This window comes from Rattus norvegicus, chromosome 16 (genome assembly GCF_021556685.1).
Source record: "Rattus norvegicus strain SHRSP/BbbUtx chromosome 16, alternate assembly SHRSP_T2T, whole genome shotgun sequence".
NCBI classification, from domain to species: domain Eukaryota; kingdom Metazoa; phylum Chordata; class Mammalia; order Rodentia; family Muridae; genus Rattus; species Rattus norvegicus.
In genome coordinates this window covers 8758425-8779526 of record NC_141549.1, presented here as the reverse complement: position 1 = coordinate 8779526, position 21102 = coordinate 8758425, and the positions used below count along the sequence as shown (strand labels likewise).

At 39.3% G+C, this 21102-nt stretch overlaps 1 protein-coding gene and 1 long non-coding RNA gene across 6 annotated transcripts in view; one reads left to right on the top strand and one right to left on the bottom strand.

The window, feature by feature from the left end:
• The window catches only part of Mapk8 (mitogen-activated protein kinase 8), an 82801-nt gene that overhangs the window by 38382 nt on the left and 23317 nt on the right, over positions 1-21102 (top strand). For all 5 annotated transcript variants that reach the window (XR_015639282.1, XM_087587384.1, XM_087587385.1 and 2 more), the window contains 4 exon segments: positions 11894-12062; positions 13937-14066; positions 19429-19487; positions 19590-19728. Coding sequence is in view for 4 of the 5 variants with exons in the window: in XM_087587384.1 (XP_087443510.1) it covers positions 11941-12062; positions 13937-14066; positions 19429-19487; positions 19590-19728 (450 nt within the window). In the remaining variant the exon portion in view is untranslated.
• On the bottom strand, positions 1123-7952 carry LOC148000374 (uncharacterized). Its single transcript, XR_015640224.1, has 3 exons — positions 7509-7952; positions 3640-3742; positions 1123-2823 (listed from the first exon to the last, which is right to left on the bottom strand). It is a non-coding gene; the product is annotated as an uncharacterized LOC148000374 (long non-coding RNA).

The following is a 21102-nucleotide window of genomic DNA, read 5'->3' as shown; positions in this document are numbered from 1 at the left end:
TGATTCTTTCTTCTCAAGTAGTTGTCAACTGCCAAAAGCCACTCAATGAGGGGCAGAGGCCTTGTGAATGTCATCTTCCTTGCTATAATTTTGACTGGCTTGATCTTGTGCAGGATTTAGCAGCTAGCCTCAGCTGCTGTAATTTCACTAGTGCAATAGCCATGTCATTTCCAATAGACGGTATTTCATGACACTCTTCCTCATCCATCCTCTCTGCCTCTTATAGTCTTTCTGCTTCCTCTTCTGTGTTCCCTGAACCTGCAGTGGGTTGGGGAATCCTGATAAAGCTGGGCCAAGAGTCCCTATATTGACTGCCACCCACAACAAAAAAGTTTCTCTGACAAAGGTTGAAACAGCCCCCTGGGTCAGCATTTTATATGGAACTCCCTGTGCTATTGCCCGTGCACAGAAGCTAGGGCCACTTCTACTGCTGTGAGTTGTGGAAGTACCTGTATGCCTACCTGGGTGAGATCCACTCTGACACGTTTCTTCCTTTCCTCAGTTTCCTCCTTTAATCCCTACTGGGAGCAGGCACATTTAATTACAGAAATGTATTTGTCATGGAATCATTCTCTTCACACAGTACTTTTTTAAAATTCCAAATATAATTACACTGCTGGCAAGATAAACTGGTGGTAATTATATGTGGAGTTAACTAATATAAAAATTATCTATACAATGCACCTGAGACATATATCATTTGTTGTACTTAATTTGTGGTTTTAAGAAGTGTCTCTGGTGGTAGTTGAATGTGATAACATTTTATTGGAAGCTCCAAGAAGCTTGCTAGTCACATTCTCAAAAAGTTACTACTAGAATATGTTAGGCATTTGAGCCTGTCCCCAGGAATCATCTTATTTTATATGATTAATTTTTGGATATATGAAGATTTAGCCCAAATTAGTACCAAGGTGCTTTTAAAACTAGAAATTCTCAGGGTTAGTGGCATCAATTTTTGATCCCAAACAGGGTCCTTGGATTGTAGAACAACAAAGCCTTGTGTCTAATTGAGACACAAAGACTTTTATTGTTAGCTAAATATAGGAGTAGGAGGGAGAGACTTGAAGATCAACCATTCGGTCAGGAGGTTATATATACAGTATAGAAATAAATGAGAGGTTTCCAGTACCAGGCATGATTTTTTATTTTCTTGTTGAATAAGCTTTGACACTAATTAGAGAACTGTTCATTATAGCCAAAGTGAAAAATGCAGAATTGTAGAGTGTAGTCCCAATTGTCCCTAGTCTACAACACAACTCCTGCACCTAAAGGCTCAAGAGTCATTGCAAAAGAGAGACTGTAAAGATTGTACGAGAACAGGAAGTCTGTTGTGAGATTTGCTCTCTAGAAATGTCAGAGAAGCTTCATCTATGAAGTTGTAAGAGCATGGCTGCCTAAAGAAGGATGACAGCAGTGTGGAAGAGGGGACGCCTCAGTCTAGACAGAGAACACAGGTGACTAAGCAGGGCTGAGAGCAGAAGCCTTTCCCAGGGAAGAGTGCAAGTAATTGTTACAGATGGAACAGGTTATGTGTATATACTTAGGGGAGAGAGAGAGTGAGTGCACACTTATATGCATGCATATAATTTAAGAAAAAGATGCCATAAATTTGAATGAGAGATTTGGGGTACATGAGAGAGTTTGGGAGGGGAAGAGAGGAGGCAAATGATGTAATTATAATCTAAAAAACATAAATGTAAAAAGTGAGAGGGCAGGAACAAGCTAATCAATTCGGGCAGATATCTGAAAATTTGGCTATTATAATTTGGATTATCAGTTTGATAGGATTTAGAATCACTATGGAAACAAGCCTATGTCTGAGGGATTTTTTTTTAAGATTAGACCCACACTAAATGTAGGAGTCACACGGTAGCATTGGCTGGGGTTCTTGGCTGCATAACAAGGATTTATGGGTATAAAGTATTCATATATATTATATGCATGTGTATATATATGTATATTGTCACGCGCCCAACGTCTCGCCAGTAAGAACGACGCGCGGCAACAGGATTCTTCTGTGAGCAAGCCTTTACTGTACAGCTCTCTTGAACAGGGACAGGGGACTCCAAGCGGCAAAGTCGCTCGCCTTATATACACAACAGTATGCTAATAATCTCTCAGGGATTGGTGGGGCACGGATCACCCCACTATCACCCCACTACTTGTCCTCCAGGGATTGGCGGAGAATGAATCACCTCACTAGCATGGTACCGCCCCTCATTAGCATATTAACGGCCAACTGACACCAGGTGCAAAACCTGCGCATGCGCAGTACCGTTGCTCACCACTGGAGGGCGCCCTACATCCCCCCCTTTTTTGCTCCTGTCTTAGGTCGTTCTCATCCAAACTTGGCCTTATCCGTCATCCTTATCGCCACCGGGCCCCATGTCTTAGGTTGGTCCGAGTTTGAGGAAAGTTGCCCGTCTCTGGATACAATGACTCCACATGACAGTGACAAAAATGATCTAGGGCGAACTCTTAATCTTTCAAAGAGGCCAGCCATATGTTGGGAAAAGCACCCTTTTTAATGGTGGTCATAGCCTGGTAAACAACCACTTTGTGTCTGGCATGTTCTCTTTATAAATGGCCAATAAGCCAGAGATCTATTCGGCATCCCAGGAGGACAATAGCTCCCCAGGCAAACATGCCCGCCCACTCCCTAAAAAGGGAGAAAGCATTGGTAATCCATGAGGTCAAATCTTCAACTGTGATGGGTTCCAACCTAGTGCTGTTGAGGACAGCAATCTGCATCAGCAATTGTCTTGATAGTTGCTCTGCTTTCATGGACCGGTTTCCTTTCAGATAATTCGAGATTTCTTTGCTCTGTTGAGAATGCTGAGAAAAGTTAGTTCGCAAAGGAGTAATGCATAAACCTCTAAGGGAGGAAACGCAAGACAGCTGTGTCATATGATACAGTGCTTCAATTTGTTCTTGAACTAAATCTATCCTTTGATTGGCTAATAGAAGGCCAGATGCCAAATGGGTATTAAATTCTTCTTGTATCTCTAGCGCCACTGTAGTTCTTTCTACAATCTGATTAACAGTCTCAGCCGTCTGTATTTGATTGGTCATAGTAATTGTAGCTGTGGTAGCTGCAGCAGCAGACAGCACAATGGCTGAAATTATGACTGCCGTAATTCCAAAATCTCTTTTGGCTCTCAGCAAATTAAGAATAGGAAAGCTATCTGGGTTTGCCTCTACTGGGATTGGCACAAAGGAGGGAATCTTAACCATCACTGCGGTGTCATTGGTGCCATCCCAGCATTCAGCTAAATAGCAGACTACATCAGAGCTATTACAATTTAAAACACCATTGCTGACATTAGTGCTTATCAGAAAGAAAAAAGGTGATCTAACACATACTGAAGTACTAGTGGCAGTATTATTTGCCAAGAGGTTATTATATTGAATATTGGTCAACCTGGTATCATTTTTTCTGGTAGCTGAAACATTATACAGCACGAAGTTCTCACCCATCAAACTAGCAAAGGGGGTCAGGGATGTATATGCCCCTTGCTCATTGGACAGCACCCATTGAAAGAAAAAGGTTGGCAAAACAGTAGAATTGCTATGAACTGGCATGGGTACTGGCCAGGATCTGGCAATAGCCCACAGGGTGAGCGAATTAACCTGTATTACCATTCCCAGTAGTAATAGTAGGGTTCGTAGTCTCATCTTCAGGAAGAGCAGAAGGCAATTTTTGAGTCAAACGCTCGGGTACCCAAATTGGATTTTCTTGATTCTGCGGAAAAACACAAATTGCTCCCCTAGATCTCGAAATCATGGGATCTGGGCCACGCCATTCATCAGTTAAGACATCCTTCCACTTTACTTCTGTATTAGTTATAGGTGTAGTAGTAGCATGGCAATCCGCGGCAGAGCGGCCATGCACATCCAAAATTAAGAAATTTAGAGTAAAAAGAGCTAAAGAAAGTTGTTCTTTTGGTGTTCGGCTGCTGGCAATTCCCTCTTTTTGTTTTTTTTATAAGCTCTTTTAAGGTACGATGTATCCTTTCCACAATTCCTTGACCTTGGGGATTGTATGGCAATCCTGTAGTATGTTTGACCTGCATTGTCTGGCAAAATGCCTGAAAGGACTTTGCAGTGTAGGCAGGCCCGTTGTCTGTCTTGAGACTATCAGGCTTTCCCCAGGCTGCCCATGCCTCTAAGCAATGGCTAATGGCATTACGAGCCTTTTCACCAGTCATCAGAGTAGCGTGTATAATACCGGAACAGGTATCAACAGTACCATGAGCATATTTTAAATTTGCAAATTGAGATATGTGTGTGACATCCATCTGCCAAAGTTTTAGCGGGATCAGACCACGAGGGTTAATCCCCACATGAGGAGGGTGGTGAAATTGAACACAATTTTGGCAACTTAACACCACATCATGAGCTGCAGCTCTAGAGATTTTAAATTTTTGTTGAAGAGTAAAGGCAGGTACATGAAACTTTTGATGAAATTCTCTAGCAAGATTAACTCTCTACGAGTACTAGCATCCACCAGGGCGTTATTACTGGTCATGGGACCAGGCAAAGTAGTATGGGCTCGAATATGTTGTATGAAAAATTTATTTTTTTCTGGCCCAAATCAATTTTTGTAATTCGAAAAGAATTTGACATACAGTACTAGTCGACCGAATTGGCCCTGCAATTTCAAGTGAGCGCACCGCATTAACTACATAAGCAGAGTCAGAAATTAAATTAAAAGAATCATGAAATCTTTTGAAAACTTCCAATACAATTTTACATTCTGTAATTTGGGGGGTGCCTGGACTGTATTGAATTAATACTGGTTCTTGAGAATCAACCGTATAGGCACCTACACATGTTTTGGAGCCATCTGTATAAATATCTAACGCTCCAGACAAAGGCTCTGAGGCAGTGATCTTAGGAAAGATCACTGGATGTTCAGTAAAAAATTGTAGCAAAGGATCCTTAGGATAATGATTGTCAAACTCTCCATCAAAACTACAGCATAATATGGCCCAATCATCTATCAAGGCACACAATGTTTCTATCTGAGCAGTTGTATATGGTATAATAATTTTCTTGGGTAAAATACCAAAATGCTGAATACAAGATTTAACACCTAACACAGCAAGCTGTGCAATGGCAGAAGGATAATATTCAAGGGTCTTATTTGGAGAAGTATGGGGATAAATCCAAAGAAGCGGTCCCTGTCGCCATAGCACTCCTGTAGACTGACGAAAGGTTTTTAGTATACACAAAAAGAGATCTTCCTTTTCCTTGTACCTTCTTAGCATTGCCTTTTCTAATCTTTCTTCTACTTTCCTCAAGGATAATCGTGCTTCCTTGGTTAAAACATGGGGTGAAGTAAGCTGAGAATCCCCTTTCAGGATCTCATAGAGTGGTTGTAAATCTACATTGGGCATTTTAATATAGGGTCGAATCCAATTTATGCTTCCTAGTAATTTTTGAAAGTCATTTAATGTTTTTAAATGATCTTTTCGTAATTCAATTTTCTGAGGGGAAATACTATGAGGAGTGATTTTAGTTCCTAGATATTCTCCCATTTGGCCCATTTGAACCTTTTCAGGTGCTATGAACAATTGATTGTTTTCAAGCACCTTAACCACTTTCGCATAAGCCGCTTCTAGGGTGCCACAATCTTCATATCTCTCCCTCTCACACTGAGCAGCCTCTTCCTCGAGATCAGCCTCATCTTCCCAAAATCCAGTCTCCAAAACACCAAGTCTATCCTTCATGCTACAAGGTTTGACTGTCAATTCCTACATATGAACGCATGATGGTGTTCCAATACCTCAACAAAGAGACATTGCCTTAAAATATTTTAGAAGCCTGGTTTCTAGGATAAGATTTCCATAAAACTATCATCCCAGTTTAGACCTGTTTCCCTAGATTGGCTCATGCCACATGTTGTCTAGAATGACTCCATCCAAATTTACCAGTTTTATGTCAACTTTCTGTTACCAATGTTACATTTTTTTTACCATATCCAATAACTTAAAAGCCAATAGTCCATAACCAAAGCATGTAGAGAATATTCATACATTTAAAACCAATCAGAAAACAAAATTGAAGTGGCTACACATACCTTTAATATTTAAATCAATCACCATTTTTACTTTTTCTAGCTGTAGTTTTAGAGAAACACCTTGTTACCTGTTGAGTCCAATAATCACAGTCAAAGATTTTTCTAAGAGAAACAGCCATCAGTTCCGTTACCTTAGAAGCTGTGAAGCTCCTGGTGTCTTTAAGATCGGCTAGTATAAACATTTAGCCAGCCCCCTGGGGAGCTTGCCCAGCCAACTTAAGCTTCTAGCTACAGATGCAGGCTCCAAAAGCCAATTGAAACTTTTTATTTATTTGTTCCTTTCTTGAAAGAGTTAAAACTACATCAATGGGTGAATCAACCAGCATTTAAAATTTTAACCTTTTCTTTTAAACGTGAAACACAAAACATTCAAGCAACGAGAAGCAAAACCCAGACATAAATTGACACACATGGACAGCTTGGTGCACCAAGGACAGACAATAGACACAGAGGAAAAGAACTAGATGGTGTTCCACCAAAGGGACCCAGACATCCTACCTAAAGAACCCAAAACCAGAAATAAGCACTTCTTCAATAGGAGCCAGCAAGGAGGCAAGACGTCTCCCACCTCCTTCTGTTCCCAGGAGAGCTCCAAAAAATTTAAGCTCATTTCCTTCTTTTGCCAAAGCATCTGTGGAGAGTTCAGGAGGACTGTTTTTCTCAACTCCATTCTCTCTCTTGTCCAGGGTGTAAACTGTCTCTAGTCAGGGTCCAAAGACTAAAAGCATCTATGAGAATCGACTTTGCTTCTCTAGATTTTAACATAACTCTAAAAGAACACATACACAAATCATTTTACCATTATTACCTTGTCCCCTTTTGACCACTACCACTACCCCAAATCTTTATCTTTGCACATGCTTTCAATTTCTGAGATCCTTCTGAATTCTGCTTACTGCGGCCTTTAAAATCTGTATCCACCACCTGAGTTCCCATTCAAGGGGTCAATACGAGTCTGGTAGTGGAACTGAAGTCGAGTCCTGCGCTTCCTTTTGTTGCTCTGTGGGAGGCCCGGGACCCGATGGTTCTATCTTTAGTTTCATTTTCTCTAAGCTGTCGGTGATGCTTTCTAGATTGTCTGACATTTCTAAGGTCAAGGCTTTTAAAGAAGAATAAATCTTATTTGTTTCCTGGTCCTGATTATCCTCTTTTTTTTTTTTTTTTTTTTTTTATCTCTGCCTTCTCTCTGTTCCTTTTATCTCCTTTTCTTTTCTTTTTTTCTTTCGAGACCTTTTCTCCCTTGACATACTTTCTTGTTGCTCTGCAAGGACTCTCTGACCTGTCCTAACGGCTCTAACGGCTTCCTCACATCTCGTTTATCCTCTAAGCAGGCAGGGACCATTCGCCAAAGAGGTTTTGGTCCAGGCTTAAGCTTGCCGTCTGTGGCTTCTCTATCCCACACAAAGAAAAAAAGAAACAAAATTACCAGCCTTGCCCACAAAGGATCCATAACTTTCGGTTTCTTCACAGTGGCTCTCCACCTAGGCCCATATCTTTCTTCATCATATCTGGCTGCCTCTTCCTCTAATTCCTCCTCCTCTGACTCTGACAACTCTTGCTCAGAGTCACTGCCAGCCAGTTCTAAGGCTTCTAATTCTTTTAATGGATACAAAGTATCCTCTCCGGATGACTTGTACTTAGTCCTTCAGGGCACACCTATTTTTTTCCTCCAGCGGTGTTTCTTCCGCCTTTTGTATCTCTTTCACTTTTGTTTTAGTAACCTTTTCCTTTTTGCCGGCTCCTAATTTCTCACTCCACTCCGTTTCTGACATGCTCTCTTAAATCCAAAAAGGGGCATGCTTCTCGAAGCCTAATTTCTCACTCCACTCCGTTTCTGACATGCTCTCTTCCAAAAAGGGGCGTGCCTCTCGAAGCTTACCTTTTAATTTACCTCCTTGCAGTTCTGAATCCTCTTCAGCACACTGAAGGGTCCCCTCGGCACCGGCAATGTTGGTTCCCGGGTTTCACCACTTGTCGAGCGCCCAACGTCTCACCAGTAAGAACGACGCGCGGCAACAGGATTCTTCTGCGAGCAAGCCTTTACTGTACACTCTCTTGAACAGGGACAGGGGACTCCAAGCGGCAAAGTCGCTCGCCTTATATACACAACAGTATGCTAATAATCTCTCAGGGATTGGTGGGGCACGGATCACCCCACTATCACCCCACTACTTGTCCTCCAGAGATTGGCGGAGAATGAATCACCTCACTAGCATGGTACCGCCCCTCATTAGCATATTAACTGCCAACTGACACCAGGTGCAAAACCTGCGCATGCACAGTACCGTTGTTTGCCACTGGAGGGCGCCCTACAGTATATTGTGTGTATGAATATATAGATAATCAAAGTATTTCTAAGATTTGTCTTCTGTCACTCCCTGCCAAAATGGATTCAAACGGTGAGCCGAAATAAGCACTCCTTTCCTAAACAGAAAAGAGAAGTTTTGTTCAGGTATTGTCCCAACAGTATGTAAAATACCTAAAACACTCCTCTCATGGTTCTTCCTGGCAGTTGTCACAGTTATCTACTGCCCCAGTGATAGTAGATATGACATTTAAAATGAAGATTATAATGAAGTTAGAGGTTGTCTGGACATCTTAGGTCCATCCAGGTTGGCCAGCCCACCTGAAGAAAAACTTGTGGCCCACAGGGAACATTCTTTACAAAGATACAGAAGGTAAGGACAAGGTAGGAGTTTATGAGATGATATGGGCACTATGAAAATGGAGCAGGGTTAAACTGAGAGTCAGAGGGCAGTCACTGAAAGAGCATTTGCGTAGCATCACTAGGCCTCCGGTGATCCCTAGATCTATAAAAAGAAAATAAAAACAATAGATAAAGCTAAGGAATTCCTTCCTATTCCAAAATGCATACCACTGGTACAGAAATTTATGGGTATAAAGTATTCATATATATTATATGCATGTGCATATATATGTATATTGTGTGTATGAATATATAATCAAAATATTTCTGAGTACCTTGGTAAATGGCATCTTACAAATCAGGTCACCTGTTTTTACTCAGTTGAATGTCAAATTTGGCATTCTTTTAAACAACTAGTGTTGAGCAGCCACCTTCCTAATAGTTTAAGATATTTGTATTTTGAATGCAGTTTAATTTTAGAGCTTAGATATCAGCTAACTGAAGTGTGGTGTCAGTATAACTATATTGTGTTCTGTTGTTTAAAGTACACGTTTTTCTGGTACAGTTTAAAAAGCAGCCTCTCCACTGAGTACAGCCACTTTCTTGTAATGAAGTTCCTCTCCTGATCTTTGAGGGGAAGCCCCACCCCCCTTTTAGTACCCCATCAGCTGTCTCTGTATGATATACTGTCACTCCTAATACTCTTCCATCTCCGGGCCCAACTGTATACCTACCCCTGTTTAAAGAAAACAAAAACAACCAAAAAAAAAAAAAAAACTCATTCTGAAGGGTAACCAGTCTCAATTTCTTTCTTTGTTAACCCTCTTTAACACTTATCTCTTACCTATCTTAACTTGAACTTCCTCTTGTCTCTTAGAAGAGAGAAACAGGGGGAAGAGAATAAAGGAAGAAAGGAAGATGATACTGATATATTGATTCTAGAAATTGAGTGCATGTAAGGCATTGAGATAGTAAAAATGTCCCCTTCAGATATGTTGAGTGCTTAAACTAGCTGCCAAAAGCCAAGCCACCAGTAAAGCCCAGAGTATTAATACAGCACCCAGCCTAGGTATCTAGAACCATATATCTCTGGCCTCTAGAGTCTTGAGCCATGAGACTTCAATTGCCCAAGCTTGCAGTTGTGGACTCCTGGAGTCTGTCAGCTTAGCTGTAAGCTCTTAGCACTCATACACACAGGTCTGCCAACCGCAGAAGGGCTGCTCATCAACCGTTAGTTTCTGAGGAGAGCCAAAGAGGCCAAAGCTGATTGTGAGCTTTTGTGAGCTATACAGTAAGTATCTTCTCTAGTTTTCCTCTTCTACTTGTTCTTTCTTCTGCAGGCTTCCCAGCTTTCAGGCCTTCCATCTGACCTCACCGTAGGCTGCCCACGGTATTTATTGAGTTACTTACTTGCATCAGAAATTGTTAGTTGGAAGGCAGAAGTGACTCAGCAGTTCAGAGCACTGGCTTTTATTTCAGAGGAGCCAGGTTCGATTCCCAGCACCCCCATGGCAGCTCATAACTGTCTGTAAATTGCAGCTTTAGAAACTCTAGAACCCTCACACAGACACATATACAGGAAAATACCAATTCATATAAAATAAAAATTAATAATTTTTTAAAAAGAAATTATCAGTTGGGTGTCAATTTATTGTTATTATCAATGCCTTAACACACACCCAGCATCTCCCCCAGCAACACACACACACACCCCAAAAATTCTCTGGATTCCACTGGATTGGTGATTTACTGGGTTAGTGAATGGTAGTTTAGAGCTGTTTTGCATGCATTTTGTTTATCTTGTTTTGTTTTAAATGGAGTCTCTATGTTACCTGGGTTATTACCCTTAAATTCCTGGGATCAAATAGTCCTATCTATATCAGCTTCCAGAGAACCAATATTATAGGTCCAACAACCTACACACCCAGTGCATTCATTTTCAAATAAAATAGTTGTATAATAAAGGAGAGATTTGTTCACTACTTAAATGAGGAGTTGGGGAGCCTTGACTTTTAATCTGACAGGTGGTAAAAAGTTGTGGTCAAAATCAAGACGAATTGCATAATGCTCTAAACTCATTAGAAGAGTATTGTTTGTGTACTGGTGTCTGAAGCCCCTCCTCCTTGATCAGTGTGTGAAGCCCCATTCCCCCTTCTTGACTTATGCTTGTTTCCTGTCCTGCTTTTATCCTTTCAGCCATTGTAGTGTGCCAGGATATCACCATGGGTGTTAGAGATTTGTCACAATTAAAACCTTTTTTTGTTAAACAGGTGTATTATGTACTTATAATTTACTGCCTGACTTGCTATTGTAAAATAATAAAAATAATTTCTAGAACATGTCTTAATTTGCTTGCTTTTGTTCTTTTGTGCCTATGTATGTGTGGTGGGGGGGTGCGTGTGGATGTGGCGGTCAGAGGTCAGGAATCAACCCCAGATGTTCCTCAGGAGCCAACCACTCTGTTTTTAGACTGTATTTTGAATTTTGCTGGAATGTGGGGCTTGCTAATAAGGCTAAGTTTGATGGTCAGAGATGGCCAAGGATCCTCCTATGCCCACCTACACTACACTGGAACTGTACATGGTGCTCCACTTAACCTAACTTTTTTAAAAAATAGATTTATTTATTTTATGTATATAAGTACACTGTAGCTGTCTTCAGACACACCAGAAGAGGGCATCGGATCTCATTACAGATGGTTGTGAGCCGTCATGTGGTTGCTGGGAATTGAACTCAGGACCTCTGGAAGAGCAGTCAGTGCTCTTAAGTGCTGAGCCATCTCTCCAGCCCACCTTTAACTTAACTTTTTATGTGGGTCCTGGGGCTTGAACCCCGGCCCTTAGACTCATATTACAAGGTCTTTATTGACTAGCTTATTTCTCCAGCCTCTCTTTTGTTATTTTTTTCCAACTAAGGTAATTATGCGTATACACCAGTTACTTAAAGATTAGAGAAACATTCATCATAATAAAAATATTTTTAAAGAACAAGTCAGTAATTACTTACATGTAACATGTACTGACCAAAACTCTGTTGTGGTTTTATTTCTTATGATGCACTCTTAATAAGGATGACCCAGCAGTCTGTGTTACTATAGTGAATGGCTTGGACATTAATACTATATAAAATCATTTTCTTAAGCCATGTTTTCTTTTATTTTGCAGCCGTGGTGAATATTTGGATGAAGCCATTAGACTAATTGCTTGCCATCATGAGCAGAAGTAAACGTGACAACAATTTTTATAGTGTAGAGATCGGAGATTCTACATTCACAGTCCTAAAACGATACCAGAACTTAAAGCCTATAGGCTCAGGAGCTCAAGGAATAGTGTGGTAAGTTTTTATTTCAAAGTATGACAAGCAGTCTTGAACCGCTGTCTCTTCTCTTTGTAATATAGATCCTTTGGTAAGTAATCAACTTCTCTCCAAAACAAATCAGAGCTATATAAATGAAAGCCATGTGTTAATTTTCTTTGGGGATTACTGTTCTATTATATCATCATCATCATCATCATCATCATTATTATTATTATTACCACCACTGCTACTATTACTACTACTACTCATAAGATGTAATTATTAACCAACACCACTATCTTAATACATAAATCATGACTAAGTACTTACTTGGTCAGAGTCCTATAGAGACATACACTGATGTCTGGGATGAGGAAGCTGCAGGCTTGTTCAGCCCATGAGTGCATCTTTTCCCATAGCTGACTAGTGAGAGGTCTCATGGAACCTTCACTTTCGCTCTGTGATGAAACAGGAATTTCAGAAATCTCACCACCTTATCCTGGGGAATAAAGTCAGGATCTACATTTCAAAACTCCGGTATCTGTAAAGTTGATTTGTAAACGTCTATAAAAGATTCAGGTTTTATAGATGAGTATAATTCTTTATAAGTATTTGAAGTAGAAAATATGCCTTGGAATAGTTCTGCTACTGACTCAGCATCACTAAGTTAGCGTTAAAGAAATGCTAAGCCAGACCCAAGCGTGATTACATCCTTATTAATTCTTACACCAGTCTATTTAAAATCTGTTAAAAGAAATGAGGCGTGCTTATGATTCAGCATGTGTGTAAGGATCTAAAAGGCTCTTGCATATGTCCACAAATACATGTACACAGAGCTATTCTTTGAAAAATTATTTCTAATAGCAAAAGTTGAAGCAGCATCAAGTCTGGCAGCAAGAAAACACTGTGATATAGTCATGTCACAGAACGCCTAATGTGAGCTAGACAGCCAGACATTATGAAAGCACAGCTCCGAGTATTAACACAGCCTACAAAATAGTGCACCTCGTTCCTCTGTGCTGTGAAATGTGACTATATATACAAAAGAGAAGTGCTTACCTTTGAGAATATAACAGGAAGAAGTTCTTACTTGTGATGTTTCTCTTTTTTAGATATCAGAACAATTAGGGGTAAAATATTAAAACCTAACAAATGATGGAAACACTGACTTTTATTCTTTTCTAATGTCCTCAGATTTAGTATTCATATTTATTAACAACCTTGAGTTTTTAGTTCTTCATCCAAAACAAAACGTTAAAGGATTTGTTTATTTTTTGTCTTTTGTATACATATTATCAGCTCAGTTTCCTTTTTATACTCACTGCCTTGTGTTCTATTTAAAACTCTATAATATTCTTCAATAAATATAATTTATTTGCTGTGTGTGTTTTGCCTACATGTATGTCTGTGCTGCTTGTGTGCCCAGTGCTTGTGGAGGCCAGAGGAGGGCATTGGATCCCCTAGAGAGAGCAGTGTTCTTAGTCAGCTTTTCAGCCCCAGAATTCTTCAGTAAATATTTTAAGTAGAAGTCATGATTACATAGCCTGTCTTTCTTGATAGATGTGCAAGGTGAAGGAGTCATTTAGACCTTAGGCTAATAATTGTGCAGCAAGGCTCAGTAGGTAAAGAAAGGAACCTATCCTTAGCCTTATTGCCTGCGCTCACTCCCCATGATCTGGTAGAAGAAGAGAACCACTTCATAAACGTTATCTTCTGTCTGCCATGTGACACCCCACACACATACATGTGCACATACAGAATGGATGCATTTTGTCCTAGCATCCAAATACGCTCAGTGGATCTTGGCTGACAGTTTAATTGGAAAAAGAAGGAGTCTACTTGATTGGTTTGTAAATTTGGTTTTAGAGATGTGCTTAACGTTTTTTATTAATTTTAATTTCTTATTACAGTGCAGCTTATGATGCTATTCTTGAAAGAAATGTTGCAATCAAGAAGCTCAGCCGGCCATTTCAGAATCAGACCCATGCTAAGCGAGCCTACCGAGAACTAGTTCTTATGAAGTGTGTTAATCACAAAAATGTAAGTGGGTAGTTATTTCTGAGGGATAGAGGAAATTAAGATTTATTCATGAATACATGTCTGTCAAAGGCTTTTTAAAAAATAATAGAGGTTTTAAATTGCTTCTCTAGGGTTGGGGATTTAGCTCAGTGGTAGAGCGCTTGAAGGCCCTGGGTTCGGTCCCCAGCTCCGAAAAAGAAAAAAGGAAAAAAAAAGTTTTAAATTGCTTCTCTAGATTGAAACATTATTTAAAATCTAAAGTGATCCTTCCACCCCTACACCCTTGTTATTAAGTAGTGGCAAAAAAAAAAAAAAAAAATGACTTCTGAAATTTAGATTGGATAATTTCCTAGAATTTAATTTGTAGAAGGAGTCTTAGGGAGATAATGTTTGAAAAGTATTTTATTCAGAATTGATCTCATCCTGTGTCTTTTTGTAAGACATAAAGGTGACATTTCAAAAAGATATACAGAGATGAACTCATTCCCATTTTATTTGGACATTGGGATTTAACTGGACACAAAGTTCAAACTACCTCTCTGTACCTGATTCTGACTTCTTAGTATCAGTATTCACTTTTATTCAGATAACTACTGATAATAATAGTTGAAGAAAAACTTTGGAAATATTTACAGAGAACTAGGAAAATAGTTCTAACTTGAAGATAAAACTTTCTTTCATTTTGAAAATAAACAGTTAATGTTTGTAAGTTTGCATAAAACATACTGATATGTTTGGAATTATCTTTTTTTTTAATGTATGTGAGTATACTGTACACTGTAGCTGTCTTCAGACACACCTAGAAGAGGGCATCAGATCCCATTACAGATGGTTGTGAGCCACCATGTAGCTGCTGGGAATTGAACTCAGAACCTCTAGAAGAGCAGACCGTGCTCTTAACTTGTGAGCCATCTCTCCAGCCCCTTAGAAATACCTTAATGCAAGTTCTTCAAAGTAGGAGGACATAAACTAGGAGAGAATTGCAGAGATGACAGTTTTATGACACACTAAACTGAAAGTGCTAGCCAGAGACTTTGTCCGAAAGAGTTTGTAAAATATAATGAGTCCCATACTTCTGGTGTAGAAAATAGAGCTCATCTCATTTGAGCGCTGGCCACCTTTAGAACCTTTGTGTATTAGAGTTCCAGGTTCATCGCCATTGGGAAATACAGAGATGTTAAGGATTAGGCTTACTATTTGGGAAGTTTATGATGTTTTGCTGGTAGTGAAACATGCTGAATTAAATACCACAAAGCAGTAATAATTTAGCTTAGATAAACAAACAGTAAACGCCAAGATCTCAAGATACAGGTTTTTGTGAGCTTCAATAAACTGGGAAAGCTTAATGAGAGCAGAATAGTAGAAGAAACGGACTCTTAGAGTTGGGGTGAAAGTTTTTTGGAAAAAGGGAGCTGACAGAGGATGAGTGTTCATTATCAAGGAAGAAATAGTGGTCTTTCTTGTTGCAGGCAGGAGCCAGACATGGTGCTTGTCAGAGTTCTGCTGGTGCTCCCTACTTCTGCTAGAGCTAGCTGCTCATGCCCCTTCTGGCCTGGACATAGGTTTTTAGAGCCGTGGAAGTGTTGTCTCAGATTTTGTTTGTTGAATCCAAATGCTTTACCCTGGGTGGCAGCAAAGATTTTCTGTTTGCTATCTGGAGAATGTGGGAACCATGTACATACGCTTAGCCATCTAAAGTGGTCCAGACGGGATGCCCAGCATGCTTTATTAGATGAGTATAAAAAGTTAAAATGGTGAAAATCACAGATGGCATCTCCCCTCTGCTGCCCTGGTGTATGATGAGCATTTTACAGTGTTTTACCTTTTCAGAGCTTTGCTGTTCTGGACAGAGCATCTTGCAATGTTTCTCTGCTCTTCTCAAGCTCTTTGTAATTTTTAGTTTCTCCTTTCCCCAGGTCACTCTAATGAAACACTTAGCACACAAATACTGCATGTCTGATGGATTCCTCCAATAGCTGTTGAGGCTTGTCTCTTTATTCCAGATAGTAAACCACTTGACTCCTATTGTCTAACAAGTAACTGTCCAGGCCTGATTGCAAATCACATTGCATCTTGTTGGCTTGAGAAAATCAAGTGTAGTACTTTTGTTGTTCACCTTCAGCTGTCAAAGGTGAAGGGTGGCTATACTGAGTTTTAGGCACCGCCCCCCACATACCACGTGCCTGCAAGCACCCACTCACCCACCCTCTCTGGCACAGTATCTTCATTTCAGCTTTACATTTACTGGCTTCACTTGCCAAAATTGTTCAGATTGTCTTCATAATAGCTAGAACTGTTAAACAGATTATAGAAATTGCCATGTAAAAAGTATCAGAACTATCCATTTTCCCTTAATTCTTCTTCATGTTCATATGCATGTTATTAGAGGCATTTTACTCTTTTGAAATCTTTATATACTATATCTATTACATTATTCCTCTGTTGCTATTATTCTGTTTCATCCTTAGAGGAAAATAGTGATTTTAATAAGTTTTTACTTGGTTGTAATAATTATTAGTTCTTTGATATCCAGTCATAACCTATCTACTAATCAGTCCTTGAAATTTGCTTGACTATCGATTCTGACTAAGATAATTTCTTGTTTTCTTTACTAAAAAATAGGACAGCTGTACTTTTATTTGCCTTATAAAAGCTCAGTAAGATATGGCTCAAATATATTCAGTTCATCAACTTAAAGTATCTGTTGGATGTGTTCACTAATACATGTAATGAGAAAGAAACCTGTATTCTCTTGCCTTCTTCCCTACTTCCACACCCAGCAGCACTGAGCATCCACTAGCCCCAGTTTTGTTTCCATATGTCTTTAACCTTTAATATCTCTCTTCTACTGTTGGTTTTCCCAAATATTAATAAAAATAACTTCACTACTTGTCTAGGTCCCCATATATACTTTATCTGGTTGAGAGGCTCAGATTTACTTACAATAGTCCTTCTAACTTTTTACCCTTTCTGGCTTAATGTTTTTCTGATATTTACTGACAGATGCCTTCTATAAGCAGAGCGTACTGCATATGTGACTGGCATCCATTCTATCCTCATGAAGATTCTGTCTAGAGAAACATTCCCTTTCCTAAATTATTGGCAGACATTAGGTCATTGTTGCACACTGGCCTAGGAAGGCAGATCAGCGAGTCCATTCTAACAAGGACCCTCTGTGGTCTGGGGTGAGCTTGTTGTGGAAATGAGATTCTGTTTGTGTGCTGAGTATAGAAATGACATGAACAGTAACTGAGGACCGATGTTGGACCTTATGAGAGGTCCATCTTTAGATAATGAAGCTCAGGAAATAAAGGACAAACATGGGAAGCAATACACTGAAAGAGTTTTTTTTTAAAACAACATGCTTGAAATAATTGGTATGGCCAAAGTAACAAGTTTTAATATTTAGCAAAAGGAGGGTTGACTTCATGCTGTACTCTGGGGGACTGCAGGTGGACTGCTGGAGAGGTTTACAGGCTTTAAGTTTTGAGGGTGATAAATAATAGAATCGGGTTTTTCCTTATAATACTATATAATACTCCCTTATTATAGGTAGTAAAATGGTATCTGGATTTGCTCAAAACTATTATTAGAGATACTAGTCTGTTCAGGCTACTACCACAAAATACAGTAGACTATGTGGATTTAAAAACAAAGGCTTATTTCTTAAAATTCTAGAGGCTAGGACGTCCTGGACAGGCGCTGGCTGATTTGGTTCCCGTTGATTATCCTTTTCCTGACCTGCAAACAAACAGTTGTCGCTTTGTCTTCCCGTGGTACATAGACATGGAGAAAGAGATCTTCCTGTTATTCTTACAGTTAATTAATTACAATTAATCTTACCATTAGGAGGGCCTTGGCCTTGTGACCTAATTATCTCTAAAGTCCCCAGGTGTAGATACTGTCACATTAGAGTCTGTGCCTTCAGCATGGATTTGCAGAGTAGATACAGACAATGAGCTTGTCACTCTAGTTTAAAAGTAGTTATATGAACAGTCCAGATGTGATTTTAGAATTCTCTGCCTGTATGTACACAGAAGGAATGGGAAAACAAGGTTGACATACTGACTGACGATCGAATAAATAATATTCTTTGAAATAGTTTATGGTATTAACACTGGAAATGGAATCAGAAATCACACTGAGCTTTCTATTATAAAGGGAGGGTGCTCTAAGAAGGGACTCAGCAGTGACTCTCTGAAACTGATAAGCCAAGTAAAGCTTCTAGTGCATGTTTGGGTCTTGAAAAAAAAAGACAGATAATATGTAAAAAAAAAATATAGACATAAAAAGAAAACCTTAGGGGTTGGGGATTTAGCTCAGTGAGGCCCTGGGTTCAGTCCCCAGCTCCGGAAAAAAAAAAAAAAAAAAAAAAAAAAAAGAAAGAAAACCTTAAGGACATCATCATAGGTGAGATAGTGTATTTGACTGGAAATAAAGAAGATGACAAAAGCTGGCTCAGCAGTTCAAATACTTGCTGTTCTCTGTTGCAGAGAGGATCTGAGTTTGAGTCCTAACACCCGCACAGTTGTGATCTGACACCTATTTCTCGTCGCCGTAACACCAAACATACACAGTACAACATACATACATTCAGACAAAAGACTCATACATACAAAATAGAAACAAACCTTCAAAACAGAACAGAAAGAAAATGACACAGTGAAGTGTTACAAAAACCAAGAGGAAGGAAAGGACTGGGATCCCACAGAACTCACTACTGAGTTGTATAAGGGTTAGTAGAAAGTGCTTAATAGTTGTTGACAGATATGTCGGGATTTATAATAAATAAGAGCTTGACAGAGTACTCATCAACAGAAAGTGTTGTGTTAAGTCCTTTGGCCCACTAACTGATTTCTAAGATTTTGGGGGCAGTTTCATAGCAAATTTGAAAGGTAGAAGCTTGCACACGTTCCCTGCCACAGCACCCTCAAAATCAGTAACCGCCACCCAGGTCGTACGTTTGTCATAACTGAGAAACCTGCATTAATGTTCGCCCAGAGTCCATCATTTGCACTAGATTACACACATTCTATTCTTTTTATTCCTAGTGTAGGAGATGTACCCAGAGTTTCTGCGTGCCTAGTGAACATGACCACTGAATGTGCTCTCAGGCCTCAGGTTCACTTGAACAAGTGTGGTATTTTTATGCATTTTCACCTTTATACTGCTCATTTTTATTTGTCTGAAAGACCTTCTGAGCCTCCTGATCATTTTTTTTTCTGTTCTCCCTAGCAATGAAATTTTAATAAGTTTACTTGTGCTTTAGGTATAAAACTGGAATGATTTTAAACTGATGTGAATTGTAACATAGGTGTTTTCATTTCCAAATGAAGTATTACAAAGTAGTTTCTAATGTTTTTTTTCTTTGCTTTTGCCACAGATAATTGGCCTTTTGAATGTTTTCACACCACAGAAATCCCTAGAAGAATTTCAAGATGTGTAAGTGTGGTAATTAAAATGCTGTTAGTATAAAGTTTTGCTAGTACCTGTCTATAGATTGTTGCTATACACTTTAGCTGTCATCTTTTTCTACCCATGAAGTTACATAGTCATGGAGCTCATGGATGCAAATCTTTGCCAAGTGATTCAGATGGAGTTAGATCATGAAAGAATGTCCTACCTTCTCTATCAAATGCTGTGTGGAATCAAGCACCTTCACTCTGCTGGAATTATTCATCGGGTTAGTAGAAAAATATCACCATGTTCTTTCCTAAGGATTTTTTAAAATTTTGTGTATTTGCTTGCATGTATTTAAGTGCACAACATGCATGCAGTGTCTGCAGAGACCAGAAGAGGGCATCACAGCCACTGAAATAGGAGCTACAAACAATTGTGAGCTGTCACGTGGGTACTAGGAACCAAACCTAAGTGCTCTGAACTGTTGGGCCATCTCTGCAGCCCACCATGATCTTTTTCTTTTCAATCATTGAAGTGAAAGTCATATAACAGATTAAAATTTGAAGTATTGAAGTATTTAGTCCATTTGCAGTGTTACACAATCACTACCTGTGTCACATCTAAAACTTGCATCACCCTTTTCTGGTGAAAACTACATCCCTTAAATTGTTACTCTTCATTGTGTCTCTCTCCTCAGATCCTGGTAAATTCAGGACTATGGCTTTACCTGTCCTAGATAGCTCATACAAATGTAATAATATAATATATGGCCTTTTGCGTCAGGCTCCTTTGATTTAGTGTACTGTTTTTGTGGTATCTGTGCTGTATCATTTATTAGTATTTCCTTTTATGAATGAATAATATTCCATATGCCATATTCTATAAATAATTTATATATTAACCTTTCAGTTACATACTGTTTGCTATGAAAATTCATGGACAAGTATTTATTTGATCTTATTCTTTAGTCTTTCTGGGTAGGATTGCTAAATCATGTGGTATTAACTTTTTGAGGAACCATCAAACTTTTTTTCAAATTTTATGTTCCCAGAATCCGTATATAATGGTTCAGTTTTTCTGCAGCATCGGCAGTATGCAGTACCTGAGTTTTTCATTTTAGTCATTATAATGGCTATGGAGTGGTATTCTGTTGTGGTTTTGATAAACCCATTAGTCATTATTTCCTAATGACTAATAATGGTTGTCTTATTCACTTTTCTATTGCCATAACAAAAGACCATGACCATGACAACTTACAGAAGAGAGAATTTACTGGGTAGGGGCTTAAGAGTTTCAAAGAGAAAGTCCATGACTAGCATGGCAACAGGCAGGCTGGCAGGCTGGCATAGCACTCTCTAGAGCAATAGCCAAGAGAGCTTTATCTGCTGGCAGTGACACACAGAGAGCTAACGAGTGATATGAGCTTTTGAAATCTCAAAGCCCACCTCCAGTTATACATCTCCTAACCCTTCCCAAACAGTGTCACCAACTGGGAACACAGTATTTAAGCGTATGAGCCTGTGGGGGCCATTCACATTCAGACTACCACAGTAGTCAAGGGTCTCTTCAGTTGTCACTTGGCCACTTCCATGTCATTGAAAAACAAGTATTTTTAAGGCCTTGTTTCTTTTTTTTTTTTATTTAAAGATTTATTAAT